The following is a 19843-nucleotide window of genomic DNA, read 5'->3' as shown; positions in this document are numbered from 1 at the left end:
AACTAGCCGCCCTGACCATTGCGCCACTCCGCGAAGCCACTTGAGAGCAAGTCAGTCTCTCTAAAATATGCACCCAAGCATACTTGTTTGTGTTCCCATACAAAATCCCCGTCACTTCAGTATTAAAAAAAAAAAAAAAAAAAAAAAAAAAGAAAATCCACTGCTTTGGAGAAGTAGTGCTCGTCACTCCACAGCGCTAATCTGACACGAGTGCCAGCCCATCTTAAAGGAGTACTGACACCAATTTTCAGCGTTAATATTATTGCACAGTTCGCTTCCTTCACTCAACAGAATACCATGGCTGAAATATGAGCGGCCTGCGACGCGAAGAACATAGTTCAATTAGATCTCATTCATCGCGCCGACGGAGCAGCGCGCGGAGCGGCACTCAGCCAATGGACATCAGTGTGACATCACTCCAGGAAAGGAAAAAGAAGTGACGCGACAGCGCTCGTCAAAAACTCGTGATGTCACTTCACGCGCGCAGGCCCACGAGCGGCGAGCGGGCGCAACACCCTCTCAAGCGGGCGCCGGTGACGTCCGCACAAAGCGGCGAGGTCAGGCAGGGATTCTGTCATATGCGCCGTTCGGGATGAAAGCGCGGGAATTTGAAACAAACGATTTTCAGGCCGTTCAATGTAATTAACTATCGCGCGCTGAAGTATTTGAAGTGCTGTTTCAGGTTCGCCAGGTCATTAAGCATCAATAAAAGCAATAAAAGTGTAACAAAATTTTCCTGTAAGTGCTCCTTTAAAGGCGATAATGCGACACGGTGCAGTGCATTTGGCAAAATATCCCCGCCACACGTTGTCCAGACCCTACACATGAAAATAAAACTGCAGTTGTTAGATAGGAAAGACGTTTTGTTTATAAATACGGCGTGAAGTCAAAAACGAACGTTATTTTCAGCTGTCAATGGGAGCGTCTTCATCAAAACTAAAATCTGACGAACCCACATCATTGCTGGAGTCAACACTGCAAAAGCAGCAGCAGCAAGAAAAAGCAGCAGCAGCAGTGGCCGAAGTCCCTGCCACAGCTGTTCACTTTTGCGCAGCGCAGCATGAAGTAAATGTCATTTCTGTACGCAACTCATTGCTATTGCAGGTTCAAATTTCACTCCTGACGCCGTCTCCACAGGCAAAATGCAAACAAACGATAACAGTTGCCAATAAGTACGCCAGATGGCGTTAGTTGCCCACAAGGTGCTGTTTTATAGCTTTCACAGGACGTTCGAAATCATTGGAACTCTGTATCCGATGGCCTAAGGCACCGCAAGGAAAGAGTTAAATTGAACAATGCCACGGGCACACACCAGAAATGCTTTGCAAGGAGCCCCTTGCCTGCCTCTCATTTGTTTTTTTTCCCTCTTAATACTTGTGGAACCACTAAACTACAAAACAAAACAAACATAAGGCAGATTACTTCAAAATTATTACGAAAAAAAAAAGGAGGGGATACTCTTCACACCTTAAGTGAATCAAAAGCACTAAAAGGTCAGAAATTAAAGAGGCCATGAAACAGAATAAACAGAATTATTAAATTTTAAAGAAAACTTACTCAGCTCTATTCAAACCACAAAAGATGTTTTTTTTTTAACTAAAGGAATGAAAGAAATATTGCAAAGCTTTCAAATTTTGCACAACAGCGGCATAATATGAGCCAGCAGAACATTTTTATAAGCGTGTTAACCCATATCAGCATTGACTTGATACGGTCAAACAGAACTAGAGGCCCCAACACGACTGCCCAATCACACTTCTTGCTGGAAGTTTCAGTTGGTGGCCACGAATCACATAAACAAGATTCTGCGACGTCATAGAGAAATTGCGAGACAAACTTGCTGGGGAGTCCCCACAGCTTCATCCGTTTTCCTCGATATCTCCATTTTAATGTTTTACTCACTTACTGCATTATTTGTTTGAAGTTTGCAATAAAACCGGTATCCGTATTATAATAATAATAATAAAAAAGCATTTGTTTAAACGAACCACACTTCAATTTTGTCTTTCAATCAATTGAAACGGCCCCTTCGCAACATAGCAACGCAAGTAGCGCGATTTCCGAGGGTTGGAAAAAAAAAAACGCACTCATGCGGAGCAAAAAGCCTTGCCTTGCGGTTGGAGAGCAGAGGCATGCCAAAGTCCAGCTTGGAGGAGTCCAGCTCCTCGGCATTGTCTGCCGATAAGGACGGATCGGTCATGTCCGGAGCGATGGACTGGTAGTAGGACTCCACCCGCTCCCGCAGCTGGTGGTTTTTCTGGATGAGGGGAGGGGTGGGGGGAAAGAGGAGGGGGAGACAGCCACGTTATCAGCCAGTGAACATGGAGAGAGAGAGAGAGAGAGAGAGAAGGATGATGATGAGGAGGAGGAGGAGGAGGAGGAGAGGACAGAGGACAGGGAAAGTAAACAAGACCAGGATGAAGAGAAAGAATACAAGGAAGAGGAGCAAGAGGAGGAGATGGAAGAAGAGGAAAAGGAGGATGAGGAGGAAGTAAAGGAGAGAGGTGGTACCCGCGAGAGGAATCCTTCGTCGGCATAGTCAGCGTGCCCCTCCTTGACCAGCAGGTCATTGACGTTGGTCACCCCGTCCTGCAGCACCAGGTGGACGCGCACCACGTTGTCCACCACCGAGTACACCTGCAAGGTTGGGGGAGGGGGGGTGGGGTGGACCGCTTCGACACCACTCCCCACTGGAACCACCGCAACTGCCCAGACCGCTTTAGCTGCACACTTGGGCGGCACATATGCCAACGGTACACTCCTTTACTGTCACTGCTTTACTGCAGAGGCAGCCACCACACTGCTGTGAGACAGGCCCAACTGGCATGCCCGTGCAGCAGATTTAGTGGCAGCCAAAAATACAGGCTCGTGGCCGAGGGAGAAGAAAGGCAGCCACGGTAACTGTACAACAAAAGGGACTTCGTTAATCTAACTGGGAAGCAGCACGTACAAAAACAAAAGCCCAGCACGCACTCATTAATACCCGATACAATAAAATGCATCAAAAGTATGGCACAGATGGAAAGAAGACACCACACAATGAAGACTAACATACTGATTTCATTTTTTGTACATATACATAACCCGATCAGGGTACAAAAAAAAAAAAATCAGGAAGCTTGCACTTTTGGGAAAGACGTGAATGGCAAAGCTGTTGTAGGAGATCACTATTGATGGACACAAAGTTGAGTTTTAGTATCATTGTGGTGCCGTGGTTGACGTCAATGGCATGGCCTTCCAATGAGCTTATGCTGAGCAAGGCCAGAGTCAGGTGCTTGTCGTTTTGGTCGACATTTTCATGCGATACTTTGCACACCGGGCCTCTGGAAGCGCAGCCTCTTCCCCGACTGTGCGAACTATCGGCGGCCAGGAGTCATGTGGAGTCAATGATCACCTACATTCAAGTCGCGGCTCTTCTACGGCACAGAGCGCATGCGCACGACGACACAAGGACGAACGAACGAGAGGTGTACGCTATGACGTGTCTTTCTCATTCCCGTGTCTTTTTCATATTTCCCGGGTTTTCTTCATCAGTCAGAATAAATGAGTACGCAATTAGTTCGTCTCTGAAAATACCGCTGTTAGATGCCCCTCGTGGGTACCTACAAGTGCCTCATTGAGACTAGCGATTAGGATAGTACTTCTAGACTCAGATAATTAATTGCAAATAATTAGTTAAGCCTCATTAACGAAAAAAATGCTGCCCACTTCTCCACTCCACAGTACTGCAAACATTATGCACTAGGTTTTCTTCGACTTACACCATTACTCTTTTTTGAAATCTTGGTGCATGATAGCTGGGACACCCTGCATGGTGATTTTTTTTTACTCTCTAAACTGCCCCTTCTTCTTACAGTTGAATAAATATGGTAGCTATAAATTTCATAATCACCCACCCAGCTGTCTCTGACAAATGGAACATCTGACCCACACTTATCAGGACAGCCGATTGGCATGTGTGAAAGGTAGAGGGGGAGACAGATGGTCTCCCTTACTTGCCTCCTTGGTGCAGTTTTGAGCATCTATTCCTGGGCCATCCAAAAATGACAGATAAGGAAGGCGTAGAGATAAGGAGGTAAGAGAGAAATGCATGCATTGAGACTGCACACTGGCTGGTCACGAGAGATGGTGGAACCCCCACCCAGCCCTACGCACCCTGGCCACCATGAACTGCTCCATGACCAGGTGGGTGAACCTCTCGCGGGCGGGCCGCGTCCACTGCTCCCGGCCGCTGCACAGGGCTGCCGGCCGGATCTCGGCCAGTTTGCACTCAAACGCCTGCACAGCGGAGAGGGAGCGAGCACAGCACTGCCACACTGCAGAGCCTTCCCGACAAAGCAGTCTCAAGCACCTTGCTGGCGATTGAAAAGTCCCCCCTAGTGGTTTGACAACCTTAGTTGGCCACAGAAGCGACGAGAGAACACAAGCGGTAGCAGGGACCGCTGCTCCTTCTGCGCAAAGCAGCTGGTTACGTGTGCACGCTGGACAGAAGGCATTCAATTCAACACAACAACCACCATGCATGCACAGGTACAGCAGAAACGTCGTGACACCATAGCTTTTTTTCTCCACAGATTAGTTTTGCGCTCTGTAGGTTTTAAAACAAAAACCAAATACTACACCAATACCAGCTGGTGTGCAAGTCTCTGTTGTCACAACCGCGGTCACACTTTTGCTCCTTGTGTTGCCAGGTTTGTCACATCCCGAATCAAAAGTTTTTTTTTTTCCCCTCCTCCATCACAACGCCCACTCTGCAACACAAATTGATTTACCGGTTAAATGAGTAGCTTTTGCTGGGATGAGAAGTTTCCAGGCTGGTTAGCACTAACAACACAATGAATTCAAATCCTGCACTCTCTACAAATACACTTGGCCATAGAGAGCTTGATTTAGTCACTACCAAAATACTGAGGCTGCCATGACCAAAAAAAAAGAAAAAGAGCAGCACGTTGGCTACACTAGAGTTGAGTCCACTTATAACGGTACCATTTATAACAATATATAGAATATAACGATGAAGAACTATGGCATTACCCACTTTCATATGTGTTGTATGGTAAAATCAACTACTTATTACAAGCTAGAGGAGGAGGAGAGCTGTTTTTTTTTAACCCCCCTCCCGGCACCACTGGTTTCGAATCGTACCCATACCTGCTCACTTGCGCATTTACCTGTTGGGTCACGTGCACGCTGCTTTGAATTTGACTGGTTGCCTCTTAAACTGCCTCTATTTTTCCACAGAAGGGAGGTCAGGGTCAATGTTTTGGAAATGTCCAAGTGTCTCACTGACGAGGCAATTGCTGTGAGCATACGTGCTGCAGACAGCGGGCGCAGCCTACTCAGGTAGTGTCTTCGCAGGAGGCCCAACGCATGATACAGTCCCTTAGGGACGTTGTTTCCGCCAGAGACCTTTCATTGATGATAGTTGATTGTGGTGTTTATAAACGCGCCGATGCAACGCAGGTGATGATGCGCACCGTAGTGGAAGACTCCGGAATAATTTTGACCACCTGAGGGGGATCTTTAATGTGCGTTGAAATCTCGTACACACGGGTGTTTTTGCTTTTTGCCTCCATCTGAAAAGCGGCCACCGCGGCCGGGAATCGAACCCGCGTCCTCGTGCTCGCCAAGTACCCTCTGCTCAGCTAGGTGAAGCACCTATAGATGCTCTTCAAAAAAATGTGTGCCAGCTTCGCGTGAAGCAAACAAAGCCGACCGACTATGACATCTTTTCAGCAAATATAAATAAGATCTCTGTGTTGTCTTTTTTTTTCTTGCACAACCTGCTTATAACTATTATCAGTTATAACCGTGGCATTTCCTTGGCAATTGAACATTGCTACCATAAGCGAACTAATACGCTACATATGCATTTCCAACCTTCATAAGACAAATAGCATCCCAACTTATCCCGCATTAGAGCTAAGCACTCAAAAAATTTGCTTCAAACACTTGCCACTTGGCAAATGGTGTACCAAACACTGCATCTGTCTAACCAATGCCATGACCCTGACTGTTAAAACGTTGCACCTATTTTAGCACCGAGTGACATCTCATTTCCTTGTAGTCTTCGTTCCTACGTCTCTTTCTATAAACCTCCAGCTATAAGTCTTTTTTTTTTGGACAACACCAGCACACACCCCCAATATTCCAGTTGACATTGCCCCTAGCTCTTCATGTGCCAATCAAGTTTGCCTGGCCATGGCAGATTCGTGAACAACTTTCGCCCCAGCTTCCACTCTGCTACGTAGCTTTTGCTCTTCTATCTGATGCGGACTGCATTCACTGATAAGCAAAAAAACAACCAAAAGACATGCAGCGAACCACTATTGGCGGTGAGATCTTTGAGTGGCGCCCCCTGGCTCTGACGTCGGCTTAGGGATTCGCGCCGCTGTCGTCTGCTACACTCCGCTTGTGAGGGGCAACAGTGCCTGGGCTAGAAATCGCCCGCTTCGTTGCTGTAGGGCGTTAAAAAGCGTATTTCTAGCGACTCAGTCATTTTGTCAGCTTCTGACGCATCTGAATAATTTGAAGCTGTATCCCCCACAAGTTTGCAACACACGAAGAGATAGAGAACAACTTTCTTCAGAGTATCGGTCAGAAGATCGTGTGTAACTCGTCCTTTCTTGCTTATTCGTGAGGATCAGCGATCAGAGCTTCTCGATAAGTATTCAAAATGCGTAGGCTTTCCTGCAGTATTTTTGAGATGCTCCTATGAAGACTCAACAGTCTAATACTACGTACCAAGCAGCGGCCTCTACACGCTCATCGCACAGCAGGAAATAAAGCGGCTTTCTTCTGTTTCTTTCGTTGTTGTCTTGTATCGGATTAATGTTTCTTCCTTTTTTTTTCTGCCCAATGCATTAATTTTTCTGCGCCGTCACCAACTTCTTATTAGGAGGTTTTGGGATGTTTGGGAGCCTCACAAAGGTCGTGTGGATATTTCCTTCATTTTGTATGGCATACATTCCCTTCTTCACAAATTGGCTTTCATTACGGCTGCGTGCAAGAAGGTGCATATCCGCAGCGTGCTTTGTTTATTTACATGCAAATACAATGAGAAGGTTTGTGCTACGCCACCGCGATCGCGCCCTAAACAACGTGGTCCACAGTACTCGAAGGCGGCTTTTTTGCTCCGAATTTCTATCGTAATTGTATCGTTATCATAACGAACTGACTCTCAACTCGAACAATGATGACATGATTACGGTGTTGAAGGCATGATATACTCGCTATCTAACGTAATAAATAGTATACCTGTATATATTAGAAGACTCGAAACCGAAGAAGAATTCCAAGTAGCTCTTTATTGCTTTTCAACCCTTCCAGGCGCGAAGAACAAATCCTATTCTACTCGGGATGGCGTTCTATGATTTGAAGAAAATTACTTTTACTCTCTTGTCCTGGACTGAGGACCCGGCCCACTAACCAGATCGATTTAATTGTTAAACAAAGTTTTCCCCTCCTCCCCTTACTCCTCCTCCTTCTCTTCTTGAGTGCAGTTTTCCTATAACGCATATCCGAATATCGGGAAGAAATGGCTGTGCAAAATGTTCCGAAATATCCCTCCAGGTCTTAACAAACATATATGTGTTACTACAAATTTAACGAAGACGTGACTCGTTTTGCTTAATAAACCTCCATACTGGTTAGATGCCTGGTATAGAATCAGCACGCGCGTATATACACACTGGGTTATTTGGAACTCAACCTACAGTTTTTGCAGTCTATAGTGCATGTCGGCAAACTTTCATGCCTTGACAACGTAAAGTGATGTGGCACAATACGTTCGAGCGTTCGGCAAGGTTGCAAAAACTGTTTTACCTTACATATGATTACCGGGAATCGTGATGCCTTCTGCAAAAGCCGACAGCCCTGAAGGCCTAGAATTTGTTTTGGTCTTCCATTTTCGCTGTTGTCGGTTATTAGCAGCTGACTGTTCCTTCTGTTCGAATGCTTACATGAGAAGCTGACGCCTATCTCTGACTCTTCGCGCTCCGCACAGGACCGGCTTCGCAAGGAATGGGGTGGCGCCGGCAATGTTTCTCCCGTAACGGTATCCAAAACTATACTTTAATTGACACCATGATCTAGTGTATGCGATTTTAAGCCTATTATTATGATAAAAAGTTACCCACACGCCAATTCTGGTGCGAACAAGCATCAGACGTTGACCGAGCGCAAGAAACAGCAGGGAGAGCGTTCCTGAGTGAAGCAGACGACAAATGCGAGAATCCCTAAGCTGACGTCACGGAGGCGCGCTTCGCAGCGCCGCCTGTGTTCGCGCTCACCGCCAATACCATTGTGATTCTCAAGCCAGTGCCCTTCAACAAGACCAGCTGAGAAACGCATAATGCGGCGAGTTCCATCCCATCTCCAAACACTCCACAAGGCACCACACTAAAAGGTGCAGTCGGGACTTTCCAAAACTCACAGTGGACTGATTCCAGGTCCAACGGACAACATGACGAGCCGTGAGACAGTGGGGGTTTTCGATTTACGGTCTCGGTCCCACCACGGATAATTCCCGGGTGATCCGAAGGTTCTCCGGAGTGTAATCTCGGGGAGTGAATCTCGGGGAGTCCGTAGTGAATCTGAGGCTTTAATTGAAGATCCCCAGTATACGTATATTTATACTTGTAGTATTTACTGCCCCGAGACATTACACTTACGTACTATTTTGCAAAGACTTGCAGAGCCTGCTGTGGCTCTGCCGGTTTCCTACCTGTTGTGTGATTCCCACTTCAAACAAGCGAGAAAATACAACGAACGGTGCTCTGAATAGCCTGGGAGTCAAGTGTGAGATATCACCAGTGCTTGAAAACATCCGTCAAACTGGTTATCCGGTTGAACTGGCTCGGAGCGACTGCGGCCTTGAAAGCCACTTATCCGGATTTTCAACAACGGATAATCAGTACAGTGTAGACCATTTATAACGTAACCGCTTATAGTGCGGGACCGGATATAACGCGGGTTTTTGTGACCACCGGTTTGCCTCCCATAGAACTCAATGCATAAGCATACCGCTTAAGATGCGGTTGGCCGAAGCACAATACCGTTTATAGTGCGGTTTTTCGGCGGATCTGCTCATCGACCGGCGCAGCTGGGGCATCGTTTTAGAGTAGCAAAAGAAAAAAAGAAATGATGAAATCGGCCATCTGACGCAGCGCGCAACAGAAGCAAAAAATAGGCACCCTTTAGTTCGCGCGTACGTGATAACCACAACTGACTTTGCTTGATGCACCTCGGAAGATAGCGGCCGGCTCCCCGTCCGCGCGTGGCAAGTTGTTTCTATTAATCGTGAACCGCGTGGCCCATTTTCGCACACGAATTTTGCACATCGGCGTTGCGCGTGCGTTTTTTTCATGCTCGCGTCTACGATTCCGCGCTTGCGGTGGCTTCTTCGCGTGGCAGTGGGAGGAGCCTGACGACTTGCACCAACGGGAAGACGCGCACCTAATGGCGGGAGATTCGAAGCGCTCCGAGCCGGCTAGCCGCGCCAGAGGTGTTTAGGCTAAAGTCCCTCGATCAGATGAAGGGACTTTAGTTTAGGGTTACCACCGCGGTATTTTTTGATGGGCACTTTCACAAGCAGCGTGGATGGCAGTTTATATTCCACTTTGCGGCCACATTATCAGCTCTTTTCCTGCATGAGCATCTTCGCTTGCGCCTCGTGCGGCATTTGAGCGAGCGGTTAGAAGTGGTCGCTGGAGCTGCCTGCACCGCTTCACGGCCAGTGCCGACGCCATCTTGCCGCCGCTTACCGCGCCGCGCCTGCGGCGTGCGCTGCCCGTTTTCGCGAGAAATCGCTCCATGCGGTTCACGCTTTAGAACGTTGTGCAGATAAGCCACCGCTCTTCCCGAACAAGCGAGCCGCGCGAAGATTTCCACCACCAGTACGTTGCGCTGATAAGCAGCCGCCTTCGGCATCGTGAACACAGAGTGGGGTAAAAAAAAAAAGAAAAAAAAAATCCCGCTGGCCTTTTTTATCATGTCCTGCGGCATCTTCATAGACGCAAAAAACGCAGCCATGGTCTTTCAAAATACAAATACAACGGAAGTTAAAGCCGCACTCGCCGTTTGTAAGACCGCGCTTTTGCAATGTGTGAGACCCGGCAGCAGCGGCTGATGTTAAAAATAATACGAAATAAAGACCCTTCCTTCGTTTTTAGGCGCTGTGCGTTTGGGTGATAAAAAATTTAGGATGACTTGAGAGATAGGTAGCGATTTGGTTGAATTTGAGCACGTTTTGGTTATAGTGCGGTACCGCTTATAGTGCGGATTTTTGCGGCTCCCGCGACATACGTTATAAGCGGTCTACACTGTATATCCGGTTTGAAAAGCTAGTTCACTGGATGTTTGAGAATTCGAACACATTAATCGGGGGTGCCTTGGAATCTTTGGAATATAAAACAGAAATCCGTATATCCAAACATCCAGATACACAACCGGTTAACAAGTTACGCAACCCAATCACACCAGTTATCTGGCTTTCAAATGCGAACAATTGGTGAACCAGATAACCAGACAACTGGTTTCACGCAAAACTGTTTTGGTATTGCTCCACTAGATCTGATGATTAGCCACCCGAGAGCTCACCTGCACCGGAGTGGAAAGGACCTCGACATGCCTCTCTGGGTCGATCTCCCGGATATGGGCAATGGCGACGTCCTCCGTGTTGCCATAGTCCACGAAGAACACCTGAGAGGAAGCGGGGAAGTGTGTTTGGGGGCACCTTGCGAAAAAAACGGTTCACGCAAAACACTGAAACACTGAACTGGAATCTAAAAGCGCCCTCGACTCACGCATCAAGTAACCTGCAGAACCAAGCAGCAAGCTCTGCAAAACTACCAATTACCCAGCGTCAGTGAAATATTAATGAAACCTGTGAAAGATGTGACACACAGTAAAGACGACAAATCAAAGCCATCCTAATGAATGCAAGCAGCCATAATTAAATGTTCATTCCCTTATTATAGGAACAATAGCTATTTTTGCAACAGCCCTGTTTTTTAGTTTTTGACAACTCCTCATACAGCCGCGAGTTCTTGTTAACAATATCAAATGTGTGCCAATCAACAGGCTGTCTAGTGCCTTGCCATGTACCAGTACACAACTCCAGCTACAGTACACAAGGAGCAAATCACCTCTGTTATAACAAGGGTTTGTGGTATACACCCAGATTTGACTATTAGGCAATGCTTCAGTTAGTAAAACCACACTTGCGACCAGCATTACTTCGCCAGGCATCTAGCAAGACATTTTTTCTCCAAACTTCCAAGGCCTCCACATAACCAACAAATAACATGCAACACTGTCTGCTGTGGCTCATAAGGCATCTCCTCAAACCCACCTGTGGTTGCGTGAAGGCCGAGATGCCGGTCTCAGGCACAAACTACCTGACACAATCTGACACAAACTATTGTACCAGCCTAGATGCGACAAACATCAGACAAGGTTTTGCTTCTAAGAGGGTGGTGGCCCTTTCCAATCCAAGAGAAAATAAAAAAAAACCACCGCCAAGCCAAGCGCAAAAAAATTTTTGCAGACAAAGGACCTGTCGAACTAAGACAGGCATTGAAACACTTTTTTGCGCTTAGTGGTGGTTACTCTGAAGTGCTGAGTCTAGCTCGAGTGCACACGCCACTGAAGAAGGAAGAAAGAAGACACGGGTGAAAACGTGGGGTGACGGTGCCTCTGCTGCCACTCACCCTGGCCACCCTGGGGTTCAGTATCTGCTCCACCCTGGCCCGGTAGTAGGGCCCCTTGTAGGGCGCCAGCACCATCATGTCCACCCGCAACTCCTCTCGCAGGGGCTGGGGCAAAGCGATGGGGGGGAGGGAATGCAATGCAACAACGCAATGGCAACGCAACGGCGCCGCTTCGCCACAGGCGTAGCTGTGCTAGCGCTTTTTCAGTGAAACATCGCAAATATAAAAGTAAAAATGTCGATTTCTTTTTAGAAGGACGTCAAGTGTTGAAACACACCTGCTGTGGCTGCAAAATGAGAACAAGTGCTTTTTTATCCAAGCGGGAGGCCAGAAAAGCAGAGGCAGTAGTGGAGCACATGGCACGTCTGGAGACTCGTTTCGAACGCGCAATTTCAGCCGCTTATAACTTCGGTACAAACAAAATGAGGCAACACGTTTTTCAGCAGTATTGTTGGTCCTCTTGAGCAGTCTCTCTTCCCCAACTTTGAAGGAAATTGAGACGTTTTTTTTTCTTAATTTTTATTTTTACTGTTATGCAATTTTAAAAAAGCACAGCAGTCAATTGTTTTTTTGCATTATTTATATCTTTTCTAGACAACTGATATTTCACGGATATATTTACAGATATCTGGTTGACACTACCCATCACTTACAAGTTGGTTACAATTACAGATACGGAGATAGAAAGTGTCAAAGGTAGCGACAATCTAATGTCTCACGCGATTTCACAATCTCTTTGTAATTTTTTTCTTCACAGCACAATGCAAAATTTGTTTTGATGTTTGTCTTTTTACTGCAGTTTTTGTTTTCAAGAAAATTTTAGTCGGAACAATCAAATCTCACTGTGCGCAAAACCCCAAAGTTGAGGAGGAAAAAAAAAAAAAAAAAAAAAAAAAAAAAAAAAAAAAAAACTGCAGTCACCAGAAATCGTGCGTTGCCCGCGCCACCTTGGCAAATTTTTTTCTCGCAAAGTACGCACGCTAGGGGAAAACGAATTGCAGTTTTAAGCTATTCTATAGGTTGCGCATAACCAAAAAAAACATGGGAAAAAAACAAAAATTAGTCTGTCCACACGTGTTCCTTCTCTCGTAGAATCACCCCATAAAACTTTCAATGGAGGCCAGGGAACTTGTCCCAGGATCCACAACCAGTACAGCGATTTCATAAGAGGACAACAGTGCACTCAAACCACCAGTTCGCATGCACCGCACAGAATGGGAGGGTTGTCTAGCTCAGCAGTCACCGTACGAAAAGCCGCTCACAGTTTGTCTTTCTTGCAACAAGAGACGGCACATTAAGCGCATCGGTGCCTTACCCTCGAGCAAAACAAAACATGGCCATCTTCTGCTCTGCTACATAACAGTGGGTGCCACTGTCTAAACACAAGAATGTGAAAAACATAGCCTTTACGAAACCCGGCTCTTTTCTACTGTTTGATATTTTGCTTCAGTTATGACCAATCGGTGAGAAAAAAATATGAAAATTCCCCATACCCGGAGATTCCCGCTCAAAGTGGATATTTCACAAAATGTTTCCTAAATTAGGAACGTGCGCAGGATGTTTACACCATTTCCCGTCAAATAAAACCTCTCTTTCTAACAATTCTAGGTGCACTGATTCCCAACTTGCCTAACTCGAGGCCTTTTTCACCCTGGGCTTAAACGTACCTCCAAGTCGCAGGCTGGAAAAGGTGATCACACAGTTGGAATGCAAAGGGGGTCACAAGTCGTAGCTTTAAATTTTTCAAGTCACCTGTTGAAACTCGGCAAAATCCTTTGGGAGAAGCAAACGGATTGATTTTGCACCCTTCGTGTAACTTTATGCAGCAAAAAACATTCTTGCAACACATGCTGCCGCCACTTTTACGAAATGACAGACACACAGCGGAGATGTCGCTTCACATATTGAAGGGGGGAGCAGGGAACCCTGAACAAGCAGGATGGCAAACTTCTTGCCTCTGTAACGCAGCAATTACTGCGTTCCAATCCCAGTCTACACCCCATTGTAAGCGCCTGCACCGTTAGGGGTACACTGTTGGTTCATTCTCCCGGAGTCAGGTTTTTCCACCATAGCATGCCTCCCGTGTCGGATTTCAATTCCACGGGAAATGGGGGGACGAATATAGGTGCAAATAGTAGCTGGGCACCGCCGCCCTGCGCAAACGCTCTTCATTCTCAGGCATGCAAAGCCAGCACAGGCTGCGGGCTCACAGAACGTGCAGCAGTGCCCCAGAGCCCTCACCCTGAGCTCCTGTCGGTTGATGATGTCCTGCATGTGCTGCTCCACCAGCTGGTAGGACTGGTCCGTGTAGTGGGCATAGAAGTGGCCACAGTCCACCACCTGCAGGCATTGCATGGCATTGCAGTGCGTTGTGTAGCAAACCCCACCCGTCAGAAATGGGTGTAAAAAAAAAAAGGGTGGAGATATCGGGCATATCCCCAGGCACCTCTGGTATAAGGTGCAGACAGGGTGTTTTTTAACATCCTTGGTATAAAGAGTAAAAAGTAAAAAATATTTTTACACCTTTAGTAAAAAGAGTAAAAAAAATAAGGGCCTTCTTTTTTTTTCTCTCTCCCTCTCCACAGTAGAGTTGCTATTTCGGTGCTATACTGCAATGATAGAGAGATTTGCACATGAACTTGGATAGGAGCTTCTCTACATCACAGCGCAGCGTCCAACCCACTTTCTGAACGACTACAAAACTCTGGATGCTTAAAGAGACTTGCAAGAAACAGATGCTCCGCTAGACTGCACGTGCTTGCCTGTTTCTGACTTTTTTTTGTCGTTCCTTTCCGTGACCAGGCTACCAAGCTATGTACTGAGACCCCTGGGGTTTTAACGAGGCTGTGGTAAGGTTGCACCAGCTACACACTCCTGCAGCTGCTGCCAGGAGTGAAAAGAAGAAGAAGAAGAAAGTCAGCTGCACATGCTCACGTGAGTGCAGTAGATGTTGATGGTCATCTGGTTGTTGGCCGGGAGTGGAACTGACTTGATGGGATTGGAGCTGGGCACCACCACCATGCTGCGGGGACAAGAACGATCATCAGCATCGTCACCACCATCAAATGCCATTTCCCTCCCCTCCAGGGCCTCCCGCTTGTATTCCTGTAACTACCTTAATCTGCAACCGCCTCTGCATGTTGTTCAGCTGCAAAGTGGAGCCAAAGATGAAACAGGGTGTCTACTACCAAGTGGAGATTTTCTGACTCCCCAAGTTCTACAGCTTTTCCCCAAGGGCTTTTGCTACACTCTCTGCTAACACAGAAATTTGTTTTAGATCAAGACGGGCTCACACCATGTCGCTGGATGCTGTCACTCTTAAACAAGCATGTTAAGTTAAAAAAAAAAAAGCATCATGCAGTTTGAATAGTTAGGAGTAATGTTTATGCGATTCAAAAAGACAACAGAAGGGGGGGAGGTTCGCAAAGAGCAAACACGATACCTTCGACAAAAATGGTAAACGCCACTTCAAATCAGTCAAACATTTTCAAATACAGACAATAAAAGAAAGATGGCGCATACAGAGGCAAATATTTCCAAATGTGAGATAATATTTCTATCTACCGATAGCAACCTCACTGTTACGGGGCCTGCGCCTAAAAATATCTCCGCCGCACATAAAACACAGCAAGGTTGGGGAAGCGTCAAAGAGCTCACACGCGAACTGTAAAAGTCTACAAGACGCCCTGACGTCACTTCCACTGACGCTGGAAAGGCCATTCTAGGCAGCACCCACCCTGTTTTGCTTGTATTTTGCGCACTCGTGCCCGCTCCCCCGACCTTCACCCACCCCCCTGTCGTCAGCTGCGTCTGTCGACTACTGGACATTGGTTTGGCTGTACAGTGACGTACCTCCAACGAGCGTGAAAAAAACCACGATTCATTGTCACCGGTGTTCAAGTGCTGCCGCAAACGACCGCAGTGCCGTCACTGGTGAGGTCAGGAAATCTTTGCGGGAGCTACACGGCGTGATCTTCAAGTATTGAGCGATATACGTATAACATTGCCATGTTTTGAAAAGACTACTTTTAAGGCCACTTTGGCGGCACAATCGGATGCCGACGCTAGTACAAGCAGCAGAGAGAGACCAAGTGAAGCGCCAAATTAAACCCCACGGAGACAGCGCGTGACCCAAGAAAAAAGAAAAAGGTTGCCATCATTGCAACTGAAACTCCCACGAAGTCTCGCTGGAATCGAGAATCAGCCAGAATCAACGACAACAAAAAGCAAACAAATGTCGCTGCCCGCATTGGCTGGAGGTCAGCGGTGTCTGCGGAGAGAGCTTCGTACTTCGTACCAGCCCCACGAAGCGAGTCCTCTCTTTTTGCTTGAGCCAGCATTACTGCGGCATCAGTCCTCGTAATAAATTAGTACAGCTAATTTGCCTCGACGGACGCGCAGATTCCACGAGTATTCCCAGAACATTCCGAATCCCCGAAAATGCTTGGTTTTCCTAGCTCACATACAAGCACTACGCACAACTTACGGGTGTTGACGTACTCTCCTGAAGCATACTGCAATCGACAGCCGCAGCTGATCGCTGCAGTTAGTATTGATTGTATACTGTACCGCTGTAAAATAATGCCACTTTCACCACAACTACACCTAACTGGTGTTTAAATCTCCACAACCTCCTCTTATTTTGCAGTTGCTTCCAATGGCATCAAGCCATCATGCTTACTAGATTACAGCTTTTGAGTTGGCGCCAGTGAGACGAATCCCCCATCTCTCACACCAAAAGATGTTGCTTGTTCCGCACCAAAGCTACGCCGTCCAGAGACACAATGCAAGCATCAGGCATTTTTGTTTTAGCACAAATTTTGGTGTGAATGCACAAAAACAAAAACAGTTTACCCCTGCCAAAACCTAATAAATAAATAAATAAATAAATAAATAAATAAATAAACAAACAAATAAATACATACACACACGAAGCTCACGTTAACGCGTAAGACTTGAAGGTAGCAAAGCTGCACACAACCATCATGACCATCTTCACGAAGGTTTCAGTCCATGTTTGCAGCGGATTTGCTTCTTCTTCGCTGCCGCAACGACCTTCACACTGTCATTGTTGCTATAAGTGTGCCCTTCCTTAATGTTTTCTGGAAGTGATAATCATTGGACATCACCATGGAGCAGCGTATGCTATGACGTGTCTTTCTCGTTCCGAGCAAATGTTGCCACGATTCTACTTCAGCTTTTCTTTTTTTTTTTTTTTTCCTTTTGGCCAATCTCGGCCAATCTCCCTAAGTGGGTATGCTTGGCTTGACAAACGTGCGCAAGGGACGCTGGGCGGTCGTCAAAAGGCACGCACACACGAGCGCTAGGCATTCTCTTGGTTTTGTAAATTGCTGGGCGGTCGCAACCAGCGCGTGCTCGGGCAATTCTTTGGTATTTTTAACTGCGGACATGAAAAATTACAATTTGCTAAACACTTTGCTGTTAAAACGAAGTCGACCCCTGAAAACAAAGCTTACAATTGACATCTTCATGGGAAATTCGTGCACTCTGTTTTGTAAAGCGTCATTTGTAGAGCCTCCCACATTTTCCGGTTCACAAGTAGCTTGCACGAATGTTGATGCGCTGCTAAGGGGAGGAGGTGATGGCAGTGTGCGCTAGCCCTCTATTAGGCTTACATTATGCTTTGCAGTGCGACATTATGCTTTGCAGTTCAGCTCGACATAAAATGACTGTGACACCGCTTGGCATGCCGTTACGCTTAACATTCAGGTTACCTCGTATTAGGCCTAATGAATACTGGATCACGTCTTGAAGACCTCAAAGCACAATGTCTGTCCTAATCTTTCCAAACACACCCGAAATACCAGCATGACGAGATGGAATGTAGTCCGATTTTGCGTGAAATTTTGTGTTTGCCGTAGCCATACTGGCCGTAATTTTTTTTGTCCTTCACTGCAGCTCGTTGCTCAAGGCACTCTTTGAAGATGCTTTCCTCTTGCCCTCTCCCCTGCACCTCCCAACGCCCATTGTGATGCCTACCTTAACTGAGAGACAGCTAATTGATGGGAAAGCTGGCTCACGTCTGCCCCAAACACCCGTTCTAAAAAAGGTTTCGAAGGGGATCACGCGGACAATACCAAACCCCTCTCAGCCCTTTCTGGCAAATGATCCAACAATACCAGCGTAACTCTAAGAAATAACACTCCCCGAGAAGAACAAGAATTGAAAAGAAAAAAAGAAAAAAAAAAAAGAAAACTGCAGCTCACAAATAATTAACTTCAGCCCCTCACCCTACAGGTCAATTTATCGACCCCAACAAAAGCGTCAAGCAGGTGTCGAGAAGTAAGTCTCAAAAAGTAAGAGAGACGTCCCTCGTCACGAAGAGCACGAAGCTCGCCGCAAACCTCACCGGTTGGCCCTGAGCTTCTTGTAGCTGCCGCTGCCCCACTCGACGTTGCTCGTGGCGGGGGCGTCGGGACTGACGGGGGTGGCGGGGGGCCCGTCTCCCTCCCCACCCCCGTGCTCAGCCCCCTCCTCCTTCTCTTCCCTGGCCCTGCTCTTGCGCTCCTCCTCGTCGCGGATCTGCTGCAGGCGCTCCATCTTCTGGCGGGCGTCCTCGGGCCGGAAGAGGGCGAACTCGAGGGGCAGCCGCAGCTGGCGCATCTTGACGGCCGTGTACACGGCCGGCAGCACGCCCTCGCCCTTCTCGCGCTGCACAAACTCGACGGTGGCACGCGACTCCTCGTAGGTGATGCGCACGCGCGACGAGCCGCAGGGAGCCAGCAGGGCGCGGATGGCGTGGTCGTACAGCAGGCCTTGGTTCTGGGGCACGCCCGTGAGCTGCACCGAGCTCAGCGGGTCCGACATGAGGCGCCGGCAGCAGCCGGCCTCCTCCAGGCACTCTTGCGTGAAGTAGTTCGGGTAGAAGGCGCCGCAGATCACCAGCTGCGCACGGAAAAGGGCAAAGCTTGAACGCCAACTGCCGCGAAAATGTCAACCCCTTGATTAAAAAACCCCGTTTCCGTACAGTCTACCTAAAAACTGTACCATCCCTGGCTAAAGAAAGTTGAAAGACTCGCGAAAGCTTTTTCCCATTAAAACTGCCTCGAAAGCGTGTCAAAACTTTTTCTAAAAGTGTATCCAACCTTTGCTGAAAGTGCGTCCAATCAATCAATCGTCAAACCTTGAAAAACCCAAATCGCAAACAAAGGAGGAACACGTGCGACGATTTTGTTGTGCACTAAGTAAACACATCTATGAACGACCTACATGCATGCCGATACGTGATTGATGAGATAGAGGTGTCCTATAGCACTCCTTCTTGGTGATTGACGCCTGTATTGTCTCTTCTAGAAACATTCCTTTTTTTTTCGCAATTTTCAAGTCCCCGTTTTGACGCAATAAAAGCCCGGTTTCACGCACGCACGCACTGTGTGTCTAGAGATTTCATCAGAGCTTTGTGGTCAACGAACCAGTCTATGGGGAAATGCATTAGTTTTTTGACAGGACACCATGAGTCCCACTGAGAAAGCTTTCGCTTTACAAAGACAGCAAGAGAGAATTGTCAAACGGGTAGGAACATAAGTGCTAACGATGACGATAAGAGGACAAAACGAGGAAGTGAGCTAGACGTTTGAGCTGCGTCAATGGGAGCTATCCCGGTGCGTTCCCTCTTGTAAGTGCCGTAAATACATCTTTTCACCTCTACTGCCTCGTCACAACATTGTTATGTGCTGGCACGACAAATGACGCAAACCACAGGTAAGAATGATGAGCGATCTAGTAAAGCTGTCTACAAGGCAGCTGTCACTGCTCCTGGGAGGCTGCACACCCCACACCCAGCTCCACCCTCGCCGTCAACTTTGGTCACAACGCTACGTGCCACCGCCTTTGTCACCGTCTTCTCATCCCCTGAAAATTTTTGGCAGCTGAAATACGTGCGTGCACTGCAAAGGACCAGCGAAAATTGGCGATTTTGAAACTGAAATTGAGAAGAGCACACCCATTACGGCGAGGACGAAGTGATCCTCGCCGTAATGGCTGCGCTCTTCTCAATTTCGGTTTCAAAATCACCAATTTCAAAATCACCAACTACTGGCCAGCCAGTAGTTGGGAAGAAAGCCCCCGTGCAACTTCCTCACATGCGTGCACGAAGCAGCCCTGGGGGAAAG

At 47.3% G+C, this 19843-nt stretch overlaps 2 protein-coding genes across 2 annotated transcripts in view; both read right to left on the bottom strand.

Moving 5' to 3' along the window:
• Positions 1-19843, bottom strand: part of LOC144149748 (uncharacterized) — a 371422-nt gene that overhangs the window by 142743 nt on the left and 208836 nt on the right. The gene's annotated exons all lie outside the window — the stretch shown is intronic.
• LOC144149911 (ATP-dependent RNA helicase TDRD9-like) overlaps positions 1-19843 on the bottom strand; it is a 79199-nt gene that overhangs the window by 15487 nt on the left and 43869 nt on the right. Inside the window, exons 21-28 of the mRNA XM_077681643.1 lie at positions 18082-18617; positions 14646-14733; positions 13953-14051; positions 11712-11816; positions 10600-10701; positions 4156-4278; positions 2512-2637; positions 2111-2257 (exon numbers count right to left, since the gene is read on the bottom strand). Of these exons, the coding sequence (XP_077537769.1) occupies positions 2111-2257; positions 2512-2637; positions 4156-4278; positions 10600-10701; positions 11712-11816; positions 13953-14051; positions 14646-14733; positions 18082-18617 (1326 nt within the window). The remainder of the gene's footprint in view (positions 1-2110; positions 2258-2511; positions 2638-4155; positions 4279-10599; positions 10702-11711; positions 11817-13952; positions 14052-14645; positions 14734-18081; positions 18618-19843) is intronic.

The sequence above is a fragment of the Haemaphysalis longicornis genome, unplaced genomic scaffold, assembly GCF_048455015.1.
Source record: "Haemaphysalis longicornis isolate Haplotype H1 unplaced genomic scaffold, Haemaphysalis longicornis Haplotype H1 scaffold_8, whole genome shotgun sequence".
Lineage (NCBI taxonomy): Eukaryota > Metazoa > Arthropoda > Arachnida > Ixodida > Ixodidae > Haemaphysalis > Haemaphysalis longicornis.
This window is presented reverse-complemented; position numbering and strand designations above follow the sequence as displayed.